At 46.7% G+C, this 14,229-nt stretch overlaps 1 protein-coding gene across 5 annotated transcripts in view; it reads right to left on the reverse strand.

Moving 5' to 3' along the window:
* Nucleotides 1–1,978: 1,978 nt before the first annotated feature.
* The window catches only part of LPIN1 (lipin 1), a 72,505-nt gene continuing 60,254 nt past the window's right edge, over nucleotides 1,979–14,229 (reverse strand). For all 5 annotated transcript variants that reach the window (XM_081255016.1, XM_081255013.1, XM_081255015.1 and 2 more), the window contains 3 exons: nucleotides 9,440–9,554; nucleotides 7,850–7,953; nucleotides 1,979–4,508 (listed from right to left, as the gene is read on the reverse strand). In XM_081255016.1, the coding sequence (XP_081111142.1) occupies nucleotides 4,349–4,508; nucleotides 7,850–7,953; nucleotides 9,440–9,554 (379 nt within the window). In that variant the 3' untranslated portion in view covers nucleotides 1,979–4,348. The remainder of the gene's footprint in view (nucleotides 4,509–7,849; nucleotides 7,954–9,439; nucleotides 9,555–14,229) is intronic.

The following is a 14,229-nucleotide window of genomic DNA, read 5'->3' on the forward strand; positions in this document are numbered from 1 at the left end:
CAGTAGTTATGGCACACGGGCTCAGTAGCTGTGGCTTGCGGGCTCTAGAGCGCAGGCTCAGTAGTTGTGGCACACGGGCTTAGTTGCTCCGCGGCATGTGGGATCTTCCTGGGCCAGGGCTCGAACCCGTGTCCCCTGCATTGGCAGGCGGATTCTTAACCACTGCGCCACCAGGGAAGCCCTTTAGTGGCACTTTTAACCACCTTATCTTTGCTTAGCGCAGAGACGGGATGCCCCGCCACCCCCCGCTACTGCAGACCCGTAGAAGCAGAGCACAGTGCTTTGTACAGACACTTTCAAGGGGAGGCAGATGAGCAGGAAATGATGGGTGATGTGACAAAGCTCCCTGGAACAGCTGGTTAGGACGACACTCCTGCTGGAACAAGGAAGTCAGTCAGATTCCAGAGTTTCATTTTTTAAAATAGGGCCTGTGTAACTTTCCTCCACTCCTGTTCTCCTGTCCCAGGAGTGTACCAGGGCTGCCTGCATTACCTTTTATAGGAAAGGTCACTCTGAGGTCCAAAGCCGGCGGTCACTGACCCATCGGCAATGTTCCTTGAGGCCCGATGACAGCCCTGGCAAATCTGGCGGGGTGTATCAGGGTTTGAAAACAAGGATAGGAAGTATTTTGAATATTCAGGTGATTACAGCTGAGACATTGGGGAAATGCAAGCTACCGAGCTGGTTTCCCCGGCACATGTGTGAAGGCTACTTGCACAACCGAATGGAAACAGCATAGCCTACTGGCTCCACGGAGAGAAAGTGGTGATGGGCGAGCAGGTGGGTATCGCCAGGCCCAAGACTGCAGTTTATACTGATTTTTGCTTTCCAGATAAACGCACCTACAACTTGAAATCAGGGTTGGAATAAATCTGTCATGTTCAGCTAAATGAGAGTTTGGTTTTGTTTTTAAGATACAGAGGCATGAAGAGATGAACTGTTTGCATCTGGGCATCAGGAGGAGCTCAGCCTGGTACCCTGTGGAGACATCTCTGAAGCATTTAGGGACCAATATTCTTACATTTATTCCCGAAACACTCAGGCTGACGCACACAGGTAAATCAATAGGATGTCTCAGGCATCCTATTGTGTCGACGATGCACAAAATCGATAGGAGTTATGGCGGCTTTCAAGTGATCTGGGTAAACTCGCCAAGGGTTCTGACTGATTTGTTCAAAATGAGAGACAAATCGGGTATACCACAGAAAGTGTCCAAAAAATGAGGACAGTGGACATGAGGCAAGGGAACCTCTATTGTCTCTTTTATTTTACGTATATTATAGTATTTGTGGATCTTAAAAAACTTGCTGGCTGGGAAAGACGGGCTGGCCATTTTTTAGAGAGAGCAAAGGGCCCAGCTGAAGAATGCCTGTGATATGCAAACTAGCTGATCCAGAGCCAGGCCTCCTGTCTGGCCTGTGCACCCCCAGCAGGCACTAGTCTTCTGCCTTAATCAGCCCAGGGCAAAGGCACCAGGCAACCAAGGGCCACCCCTATAGCTCAGAGGCCACTGAAATGATTCGCACTAGGCAGTCCTAAGCTGTTCACCTTGCCCTGCCTTTCCTGCAGAAATCCCAGCAAAGGCCGTGGCCTCAGCTCCCCCCCTCACTTGTCTTTTGCCTCCTGACCACCCTGGTGCTTCCCCACGTGGCCCTGCTGGCGAGCTGCCTCCCATTCTGAGAACCTGCAAGTATAATAAGCTTGGTTTTCCTGAGCCTCTCCTGTGTTTTCTCTCTTGTGGCTGCCACCTGACTGACATCCCATTCAAGAACAGGGAACAGAGCCCACCCATGTAAGAGCCGGGAGGTACCACAGGTACAGCGTTTAACTGAACCCTCCCTGCTCCAGTCACTCCCATCAAGGTGGGACAAGCCCAGGGGGGCAGCCCTCTCCTCTCCTCTTTGTCTTCACCCCTCCTTCCCCCCCGAGTGCATACAGAGGGTCAGTATTTCACCGAAGGCATCAGAAGAGACAGGCTCCTTTATTCCAAATATTGAATGAATAGTTCACAGCGTTAGGGGTTTCATTTTTTTGTTTTTTGAGTAGAAAATAACATGCTTGATATCACACAGTAGGAAATCAGCATCTTAATAACTTACCAAAAACTATTTAAAATTCACACGCCTGATTTTCAGGAAGTCTTTCATTTGTCTCATTTGTTACAATATATCCTAGCTTTGCATCCAGCACAATGCAATGAAGTATTACAGTGATTTTTATCATTGTACCAGCACATACAAATACAGATCAAGCGCTATAAATAAAATATATTTAAAGTGGCGATCCAAACCTAAAATGGAAAAGGGACTCCTCTTTGAAGGTGTAATCATTTTCTCCAATGTACCAGGGACATATATTTTTCTTCATCACATGTGATGAATGTTTGATGACTTGTCGCGATGTGGGGATTCGTTTCCATCAGGCGACTCTGAAATGCGTGGCCCAAACACAGCATCCTAGCACGTGGCTTTGAGTTACGGTCGTGTGAACACAGATAAACAAGCTCGCACATGCGTTGAGTGCTGCCCGGGCACAAATCCCGCTTTCTGAAGCCACGAGGCAGGTGTGAATGTCACTGCCTCTCCAGGGGTCACACTCTGAACCTGACACAGACCCGAGTGCGACTTTCTGGAAGGCGTGCTCTGTTTCAGAGGGCAGTGGCGTGGAAGCTTGGGGTGCATCAAAATTGCGGGTCCAAAGTTGCATGCTTTTGCGAGAGAGGACTACAGCTGGTCGTCTTCTACTTAGTTCACAGCAGTTAAAGTTCACCCCAAAATACACTCGTGACAGAAGGAATGAATGTAGCCTCTGAAGGTCACTAATGGCTAGCCCAGGTTAAGGCAGGACTATTTTAAATCATTTTTAATGCCTCCAAAAGGGCATCTGCACATGCGGTGTGTGCTGCTCCGCGAATCTGCGACCAGCTACGCACAGGTGTTTGCGTTTCTCTGGGTGGCCACGCGAACCGCTCGGGAAAGGCGTCCGCTGCCAGCAGAGCCCACCAGCGACAGGGAAGGCAACGCCTCTGGGTTTTCTTTCACAGAAAGAGTAAAACTGCATTCAACTGTTTCACTGTTTGCCTCCGTGACTCTAACCATGCGATTTAAATGGGAGAGCTTCTCAACCACTGGAGTAAAACGCTCTTTAAAAAACTAAGAGCTCGAAAAGCGAAATCTTTTACCAAAATAATTCTTTCACTTTTCAAATTATTCTCTTCTCCACAGGCCAATTTAACAAACAAGTAAAAGAATCATCTTCTACCGGCTTGACGAATGTCACTCAAATGACTACTTATCCACTTGCCCTTAAATCTGAGTGGGAAAAGCTAAGGGAAATAAAAAGTATGACTCATAAATTCCAAAAGAGGGTCAGTGTTGTGAGAATTACAGAATAAGGCTCTTTGGATGGTCTCACACGTATATCTTTTTAATGTATTACTGACAGTTATAATAGAAAGAACATGGCTAAAATGCTTATAACAGTAACCCAATCAGAGTAAGGTAATAAATAATACTATCTACAAAGAATATAATTTAACTTCTTCAAACTATTTTCTTAAAACCAACCAGTTTCTGTCGAGAGCTCCCAAAAGAAACTGACATCATCACCGCCTGGCATAAGCTCTGTGCGAGCCCACGTTTTCAGCAGCGCGTTGCCGGACAGGTTGCTGGCAGAGTGTCGAACTGATTCGAAATACTGCCTTAATAATGTTTCCTATAATCTGAACTTAAGGCATCGCAGAGTTACAGGGAGCTGGACAAAGCACATTCTAAATAAAATGCCTGCCACGGGTGCGTTAAGGCATAAATATTCCAGCCTTGTGCTACAAAAATAGGGGGAAATATGCCAGTTATATAGGTTAGCTTTAACCAGAGGAATTAAAAACATCAGACCAGTCGGCAAATACCACAAGGGGACGTCCACAAGGTCCAGGCCCAGAACGGAGTCCCTTCCGAGACCTCAGATTCAGGTCACGGGACCCTGCACAGCCCTCCACGTGGCACAGATGTGTCCCCCACTCTCCCAGAAGTCGTGCACACCTGGCGCCCCTCCTTGGATCCCGTCATCCCAGGGACCCCCCGCTTCACAGACCATCTTGCACACTAACCGCTCCAAGCCTGCAGCAGGCTGGGGAGGACAGCGCTGCCACGGGCTTGAAGCCTCAACCGGGCATGGCCTCCCCACCAGGGACGCACCCGACGCCCCGTCTAGGACGTACACATCACTTAGAAATGTCAGCCCCGGCCAGGGGGACCGGGAGAGAAATGCTCCTCTGCAGGTTCCCAAACCTATCCTTTAATGGGGGCGCCTGATCTTCGCAGGATGTCAGGAGGTGGCCCGGAACGTGCTATGCTGATGCAGAATGAACGTCCTGGTTTTCAAAGGGTGGCGGTGGTTCTCGCCAAAAGGTGAAGTTACTGAATGTATCTGAGCAGGGAAAGTCAGAAGAATGGCTCCTTTTCAGCAAGGGGAAAACGTGGTCGACCACCTCACAGAGTCTCACGTACCTGGGAGGAAAACGGACAACGTCACCGCCTGGGAGGGACACTCGGCCACACGGGACACCGGCACGTACCCTCCGAGTGGTGCCCGGGAGTCAGGAGGGATCCAGGACCCCAGGAATGGACCATGTGCTTAACACGAGGGAGGCTGTTCTAGAACAATCCCTCACTAATTAACGGGAAACCAGAGAGTCTGCCAAGAAGGGGAGACAGAGACGGCCTCGTGGGCGAGGCGGGTGTGACCTGACTTCACTCCAAGGAGCAGAAGCAAGACAGCATGACAGACGTACAGCCGCCCGCCTTGGGGGCAGCGGAGACAAGAATCACAGAGAAGGCACATCTTCGGAGCGTCACCCAGAGGCTGCCTCACTGTGCAATGAAAGGGCACTGGGCCCTGGGGTTAGGAGACTCCGATCTGACCTTCAGCTCTGCCATTTATGGGCTGTGCCACCTCCGACAAGTGGCTTCATCTCTCTAAGCCACGATTCCCTCAACTGTAAAGGGAGAAAATGAAAACTGTGCACAGTGCTCATGTGAGAATTAAATTAGATAACGTATGCCACGGTAAAATAATGTAAGCCGATGCTCCATAAATTTATTCAACAATAAATCATGAACACTACAAAATAATTCGCCCTGGCTAACTGTTAGCCTCAGGAAAAAAAGCCATAGTTGGCATGAGGGTCAAGAGACCTGGGATCTATTCCCGCATTACTGCTGTGGAACCCTGGGCAGGTGTCTTGCCCTCTCTGGGCCTCAGGTCCTTATGAATATGGACTTGGACCTGATCAGCGTTTCTCAACGCTCCCTGCAAGACCCTCTCACTCTGTTTTCTGTGTATTCCCAAGAAGATGTTGCATATCAGTTTCTGTGGTCTAGAACTACAAAAAGAAAGTTGCTCTACTGAATATGCATTCTCAGACCTCCGGGCACCTCCGACCAGAAACCGTGACAAGCCCAGACCTGCCTGCATATCTTCGGAGTCCTCCCTGACAGCCACCGGTCCCTCTCCAGCTCTAATTTGCTAAGAACCAAAAAGGCTTTTGAAATCCAAACTCAAGGAATTAGCATGTTCTGAGGCATAAAATAACTTTTTTTTTTTTTTTTTTTTTTTTTTTAGCGGTACGGGGGCCTCTCACTGTTGTGGCCTCTCCCGTTGCGGAGCACAGGCTCCGGACGCACAGCCTCAGTGGCCATGGCTCACGGGTCCAGCCACTCCACGGCATGTGGGATCTTCCTGGATTGGGGCACGAACCCGTGTGCCCTGCATCGGCAGGCAGACTCCCAACCACTGCGCCACCAGGGAAGCCCTAAAATAACTTTTAAATAAGGATGAGTGTGTGTGTATTTAATAAAGGACCTCCAAAGAGCTTAGGGGAAACATTGTGCTTGCACAAAATGGGGACAATCTCTCTTAATAAGCAAGAATCGTCTTTCCTAGGGATTAAAACAAAATTTTAAAATACCCTCTGGCTTGGAGACCTGTCTGTTTGAGTTGTGTGGCTCTGGAAGGTGGCCCCTCCCTGCAGGGGCTTCACGGCTCATCACTGGGGTTCGGGGGCAGCAGATCTGAACCCGCTCCGTCTGTGCCTCTCTCGGACCAACCCTCCACGCGCAGGGCTCCTTCAGAGCAGGCAGAGCTCACGCACTGCTGGCCATAAATGCCAAGAAAGAAAGCACTGAAGCCCCCCCATCGGCGTGGGCCCCTGACTTCTCCGAGACAATGTCCCAGCTTCCAAGGGGCAAAGCACCCACTTGCTCTGAAAGGGTGGTACCGAGTTTGGTACCAGAGAAAAGTGTGTGCTTAAACTGGGGAAGGAGAGTCTCTCTCCCACAGGGAGAATCACATCTCCCGGTCTAGGTGGAAGAAGACACCATTCCTTGGCGATAAATAAAGTTTCCTCCCCCAAGGCGTGGGCAAAGCGTGCATTTTCACCCCAGCGTCTCAGCGAACGGGATAACCTCAGAGGCCTCCTGGGCAGACCTCCGTAGATGCTGGCATCCCCCTTTCAACACCCCTTATGACAAGACATGCCACTGGGCTGCTGCCTGGGCAGAAACCTTTGCCACTTCAGGGCAGTGTGCCATCAGCTGAGAGTTCTTTTGACCCTAAATGGAAATACGCTCTCTCCTCGAGACCGAGGAAACACTTTCACGTGGGGAAGGACGGAGAAGAGGGAACTGAGACGTTATCAGGGCGGCCACTCAGATCTCAGGAGAGGGAGAACCGTAAGGACAGGGGTGTGGAAGAAAGAGTCCCTGCTGTCGTGCTGCCCACCGGCACGGCCTCCCCTTGTGAAGGATGGAGGTGGGTCCTGGCTCCCCGGCTCCCCTCTCGCCCCACATACCCTGGGAACTGCTTACTTAGGTCCTGGCCTGGCTATGGGGGAGGGAGGCTTGGGGGGCAGACCCCAGGGCGCCTTCTAGCCTGGAACTGTCCTGTTTAAGCTGGATTAGACTCCAACGGGTAAAAGGATCATCTTGAAAGTGAAAATCTGCCCTAGGGGAACCTAGATCTCTATCAAACAAAAAAACCAATCCCTGGGAAGCCGCTAGACCCGAACTCCCCGAGTCCCACTCCTCCACTTGAGGAGGACCCCAGCAGGCGCCCTGGGGTCGCTCAGGCCAGAGGCCGTTTTCCAGGTCTCAGGGATCAGGCCAACAGGGGTACGGCCTCTGAAATGGACAAGGCAGGACGACACCTGTCTGCCCGACATCACCCAGTGGGCAAAGCTGAGGAAACACCCTCCACTCTAAGAAGTCAGGAACCCAGAGCGAGACATATCCAAGTCAAGGGACGTTCCCGGCCAGCCAGGAGGCATCACTGCCAACAGTAACCCAGTTCAGCCCACGGCCTCGGGGAGAACGCGCTTCGGCCAAAACTACGAGAAGAATTCTTACTGTCACATAGCCATGTTTCTGGTGAGAATATTATTACAGGTCAGTAATGGGAAGGGCTACATAGGTTCCTCATCTTTAAATATATCTTCTCCTGATAGTTTAATCTGGCTATATTTCTAATTCGCATTCTAGGCTTTCAAAACGAATTCGGCAAATATAAGCCAGTAGTTTTCAAATTCATGCCATTCCACTCTGCAGCAGCATCTAACCACTCATTTTAAATTTTCGACCCGGTGGGGATCTGATTTAATGCAGGCTGTCCAAAAGTTAGGTTCTGGACAAAATCCGAGGCGTTAACATATGTTTTCCTTGTAGGAATTAAAGATTAAAATATAGGCACCGAAGGATTAGAAAGGTATACTGTTGACTATGAAACACCACTCCAAGGTCAAGACGAGGACAACAGTTATGACGCAGCGATCGCGGCGAGGGTGCGCAATACTCACGAGGAGATGTTGGTCTTCGCGTGCTCCTGCACCAGCTCGCCTTTGGGATTGACGGTGAATATCCGGTTCAGAGACACCCCCACTTGCTTGTACGAGTACACATCCTATATTTGGTAAAGTGTTAATTAGAAGAAAAGAGTTCACTGTAAATACAAATATTTCAGATTTGATACAAATACAGGCACACCGCAGAGTTACTGCGGGTTCGGTTCCAGACACCACGACACAGCAAATAAAGCCAATCATATGAATGTTTTGCTCTGCTGGTGTATATAAAAGTTATGTTTACACTACACTGTACTCTATAAAGTCTGCAACCACTTTATGTCTAGAAAAAGTGCATACAGAAAACACTTTAGGGCTTCTCTGGTGGCGCAGTGGTTGGGAGGTCCGCCTGCCGATGCAGGGGACGCGGGTTCGTGCCCCAGTCCAAGAAGATCCCACATGCCGTGGAGCGGCTGGGCCCGTGAGCCATGGCCGCTGAGCCTACACGTCTGGAGCCTGTGCTCTGCAACGGGAGAGGCCGCAACAGTGAGAGGCCCACGTACCGCACAAAAAAAAAAAAAAAAAAAAAAAAAAAAAAAAAAGTTTAAAAAAACACTTAATTGCTGAAAATGCTAACCCTTATCTGAGTCTTCAGCGAATCCTAGCAGTCACATTAAAGATCACTGATCCCAGATCACTGTAATGTATAAAATCATGAAAAAGCTTGAAATATCGTGAGAATTACCAAAATGTGACACAGAGACAGGAAGTGAGCAAATGCCATTGGAAGAATGGGGCCAACAGACTTGCTCGATGCCACAGACTTTCAATTTGTAAAAAAAAAAAAAAAAAATGCAATATTTGCAGAGTGTAACAAATCGAAGCGCAATAAAACGAGGTCTACCTGTGTTATCAAACTTCCATTAAACTCGAATAATACCTCCAAGTAGGTAGAGAAAGAACGTCTCTGGATGTGAAACTAGTAAGTCAGTTGTCCTCTCTGGGCCTCAGTTCACCGCTCTATTCAAGAACTGAGTTAAAAAGTAAACCACCTACTACATCCCCTGCAATTCTAACATTCCTTAAGGTTATTCTGTGACCCGTTTTCTTGGGCATGAGTTTCAAAAGAGGAGAATTTTCTGACTGGGAAGTAAGTACCCAACTACATTCTCCAGAATGCTGACCTTTCTAGCAAATTTGGGAAGTACGCACAAAATGTCAAAGTATTACTTTTACCATAGGAAATAACACTCTTAAAACTTGAGACACTGAATTCACCTTTGTGCTTTGTTGGTCCCATGCCGGTAGTAAGGGTCTAATCCTATTTAATGTCCTTGTTTTACTAATTTAGCAAGCAATTTGGAATTTAAAGTTTCTAGTTTCAAACTTCAAACTGAAACCCACAAGCCCACCTTCAAAGAAAACTAGAGGCCACGAAATAATGACATCTCCTTGCCTTTAGATGTAGGCAAGCGGCTCTTTAGCAGTTATTTCTAGTAGTAGGAGAATCTGGCTTCACATGGGAGTCTAGGCCGGCCTTTCAGATGACGGCTATTTGAACAGACAGTAATTTCAAGAATTCGTATATACCCGACTACTACTTACAGCTGGTCGGTTTCCAAAAGCAGCATAAAAGGGTTCTGTATTTGGAAGAAACAAGTTTTTGATGTCTGTCAAACACTGGACTTTAAACTTTTCTGGCTTCTTTTCGATCACTTCTCTGTTAAAACAAATAAATAATGGGTCAGCACGAGAGCGTGAGCTTCATGAGCGTCAAACTACTTTTAACCGTCAAAGGTGCTGGGATACTAAGAGTGCTTTTGTATCTTCAGAAGTTAAATATGCATAAGTCGGTTAAGCCATCCCAGAGAAGCACTAGGCAGAAAATGAATCCGTACTTTCAAGTCTTCCCACAAGGAAAACACCCCAGACAAGTTATTTCAACAAAGACCTCCCCCAGTCATCCAAGGAACAAAGAATTCCAGGGCACAGAGGAAGAGAAAACCTCTCCAGACTCACTTCACGAGGCGAGAATGACCTCAAAAACTAAACCGAAAGAGGTAGTAAAGTATGGGGAAAGTGTGGGCCAATCTCACTCGGGAACGCCAGTGCAAAAATTCTAAATAAGTTAAAAACTTTATTGCAATATATTAGCAAAGACCCAAATAAATGAAGAAATATACCATACAATTGAATTGGAATACTCAATATTATAATGAGATATTAATTCTCCATTGGTCTACAGATTCACTGTCATTTCAATTAAACTTTCACCAGGTTGTTGTCTGCATGTTTTTTTGCGGTACGCGGGCCTCTCACCGCCGCGGCCCCTCCCGCTGCGGAGCACAGGCTCCAGACATGCAGGCTCAGTGGCCATGGCTCACGGGCCCAGCCGCTCCGCTGCACATGGGATCTTCCCAGACCGGGGCACGAACCTGCATCCCCTGCATCGGCAGGCAGACTCTCAACCACTGCACCACCAGGGAAACCCTGTCTGCATGTTTTTATGGAATGTGACTCAAATCGCTACACAGATGAACAAAGGCCAGAAATGGAGGCACACATTCACGGGCCTTCAATTTATGACCACGACGACAAGTCAAAGCAGAGGAGAAGGGGACTCTTCAGCAAATGGTGCTGAGACAGCTGAATATCCATACAGGTAAAAAGAAAAAGAAAATGGACCCCTAGTGCACTCTATATACAAAAGTCATTCCTGGTGAATTACAGACCTCAATGTGAAAGGCAACACCTTTAGGTCAAATATAGGAGACTTTCCTCAGGCCCACAGTCAGGGAAGGCTTTGTCAACACACAGAAAGAACAAAACTACAGGGGAAATGATCTGTTCAACTAAAGGCAACTCAGATTTATGTTCATCAAAAGCCATAAACTGGGGAAAGGTATCTGTAGCACTCATAACAAAGGCTACGTGTGCACAATCTCTAACACTCTTACAGATCAAAAGGAAAATAAGGGAAAGACGTGAACAGGCACTTCACAGAAGATGAAGCCCACATGGCCAATAAACGCGTGAAAAGAGACATTTCTTACCCACGAGAGTAGCAAAAATGTAAACGGCTGACAACATGTAGGTAAGAAAGTAAAGCCGATGGAAGGAACACTTCGCACTGTTTGCTTCTGGTATACGAACTGGTTCAACTACTTTGGACAACAGTGTGCAATGGCCGAAGAAGACCACACATGTGCATGCTCTGTGGCCCAGCAATCCTGCTCCTGGGGGTATACCCTGGAGCAACACTGCAAGGTGCCCCCAGAGGACACACACAAGCAGCACTGCTCCTAAGAGCAGAAAACCGCAAGTGGCTCAAGCACCCACCAACAGTAGAAAAGATATGCGGGCTGTGGTGGAGTCTAACAACGGGACCTACATAGAAGCAAAAACAAGCCAGTTACAGCGCCTCTCAACAATCCTGGGAATGTTGAGCAGTAAAAGTGAGTTCCGGAAGAACATATGATTCATTTACATAAAGTTCACGAATGTGCACAATTCAACATACTGGTTAGGATTACACATACACGTGCTAACTATTTAGAGGAGCAGGGAATGACTAACGCAAAATCCAGGGATAGCAGTTACTATTACGGCTCAGAGGGTGAAGTGAGAGCTCATCCTCTCACTTTATCTCAGTCGTGGGCAGGCTGGTGCTCACTGTCTGATTATTGGATGATCTCAAGGGTCCCTTTCAGCTTGCATATATTACAGAGATACTGCATATCTATCTATCTATCTATCGACAGATGCCTTGCATATATTTTTAAAACTATTCTTCCGCACCTCAACAAAACGTAATTTAGATGAGGATGATGCTGATGAGCCCCAAACTGAGTGTCAGAAGACCCAGGGGCTGGTCCTGGCTTTGCATGGACTTCTGTGGACTCCAGAACCCTCCTTAGCACTAAAAGGGCCTTACAGTCTACATCTCAGGACTCTTATACAGAGACACATGAGTGACTGTATGATTATAAGTCTCAAAGTTCAATCCACTGCTTTGAGGGCAGCTCGGGACACTGCCCTGGGCCCCCAGCTCCGGGGAGGCCGCTGCTTTCCTGCCCCCCACCAGGAGGCCAGACTTAGTTTGGCTTGGCTGTCCTGAATGCGGGCATGAAGGGGAAGGGGAGAGGGTCATCAGCAATGGGCTGGTGTTCAACACCCATTTATGATAAAAACTCTCCAGGAAGTAGGCATAGAGGGAACCTACCTCAACATAATAAAGGCCATATATGACAAACCCACAGCCAACGGTGTTCTCAATGGTGAAAAACTGAAACCATTTCCTCTAAAATCAGGAACAAGACAAGGATGCCCACTCTCACCACTGTTATTCAACATAGTTTTGGAAGTTTTAGCTACAGCAATCAGAGAAGAAAAAGAAATAAAAGGAATTCAAATCGGAAAAGAAGAAGTAAAGCTGTCACTGTTTGCAGATGACATGAAACTACACAGAGAATCCTAAAGATGCTACCAGGAAACTACTAGAGCTAATCAATGAATTTGGTAAAGTAGCGGGATACAAAATGAATGCACAGAAATCTCTTGCATTCCTAGACACTAATGATGAAAAATCTGAAAGGGAAATTAAGGAAACACTCTCATTTGCCACTGAAACAAAAAGAATAAAATACCTAGAAATAAACCTACCCAAGGAGACAGAAGACCTGTATGCAGGAAACTATAAGACAGTGATGAAAGAAATTAAAGATGATACAAACAGATGGAGAGATATACCATGTTCTTGGATTGGAAGAATCAACCTTGAGAAAATGACTCTACTACCCAAAGCAATCTACAGATTCAATGCAATCCTTATCAAACTACCAATGGCATTTTTACAGAACAAGAACAAAAAATTTCACAATTTGTATGGAAACACAAAAGACCCCAAATAGCCAAAGCAATCTTGAGAAAGAAAAACAGAGCTGGAGGAATCAGGTTCCCGGAATTCAGACTATACTACAAAGCTACAATAATCAAGACAGTATGGTACTGGCACAAAAAACAGAAATATAGATCAATGGAACAGGATGGAAAGCCCAGAGATAAACCCACACACATATGGTCACCTTATCTTTGATAAAGGAGGCAAGAATATACAACAGAGAAAAGACAGCCTCTTCAATAAGTGGTGCTGGGAAAACTGGACAGCTACATGTAAAAGAATGAAATGAGAACACTCCCTAACACCATACACAAAAATAAGCTCAAAATGGATTAAAGACCTAAATGTAAGGCCAGACACTATCAGACTTTTAGAGGAAAACATAGGCAGAACACTCTATGACATAAATCACAGCAAGATCCTTTTTGACCCACTTCCTAGAGGAGAAATGGAAATAAACACAAAAACAAACAAATGGGACCTAATGAAACTTAAAAGCTTTTGCACAGCAAAGGAAACCATAAACAAGATGAAAAGACAATCCTCAGATTGGGAGAAAATATTTGCAAACGAAGCAACTGACAAAGGATTAATCTCCAAAATATACAAGCAGCTCATGCAGCTCAATATCAAAAAAAACAAACAACCCAATCCAGAAATGGGCAGAAGACCTAAACAGACATTTCTCCAAAGAAGATATACAGATTGCCAACAAACACATGAAAGGATGCTCAACATCCCTAATCATTAGAGAAATGCAAATCCAAACTACAATGAGGTATCACCTCACACCGGTCAGAATGGCCATCATCAAAAAATCTACAAACAATAAATGCTGGAGAGGGTGTGGAGAAAAGGGAACCCTCTTGCACTGTTGGTGGGAATGTAAACTGATACAGTCACGGTGGAGAACAGTACGGAGGTTCCTTAAAGAACTAAAAATAGAACTACCAAAAAAAAAAACCAAACAAAAAAAAAACGAACTACCATATGACCCAGCAATCCCACTACTGGGCGTATACCCTGAGAAAACCATAATTCAAGAAGAGTCATGTACCACAATGTTCATTGCAGCACTATTTACAATAGCCAGGACATGGAAGCAACCTAAGTGTCCATCGACAGATGATGTATGCTAACACATATGTATGGAATAAAAAAAAAAAAAAAAGCTTCTGATGAACCTAAGGGCAGGACAGGAATAAAGACGCAGACGTAGAGAATGGACTCGAGGACACGGGGACGGGGAAGGGTAAGCTGCGACTAAGTAAGAGCGTAGCACAGACATATGTACACTACCAAATGTAAAATAGACAGCTAGTGGGAAGCAGCTGCATCACAAGGGGAGATCAGCTCAGTGCTCTGTGATCACCTAGAGGGGTGGGATAGGGAGGGTGGGAGGGAGGGAGATGCAAGAAGGAGGGGATATGGGGATATATGTATACGTATAGCTGATTCACTTTGTTATACAGCAGAAACTAACACACCATTGTAA

This window comes from Mesoplodon bidens (assembly GCF_964165515.1).
Source record: "Mesoplodon bidens genome assembly, chromosome: 14".
In the NCBI taxonomy this organism is placed as follows: Eukaryota; Metazoa; Chordata; class Mammalia; order Artiodactyla; family Ziphiidae; genus Mesoplodon; species Mesoplodon bidens.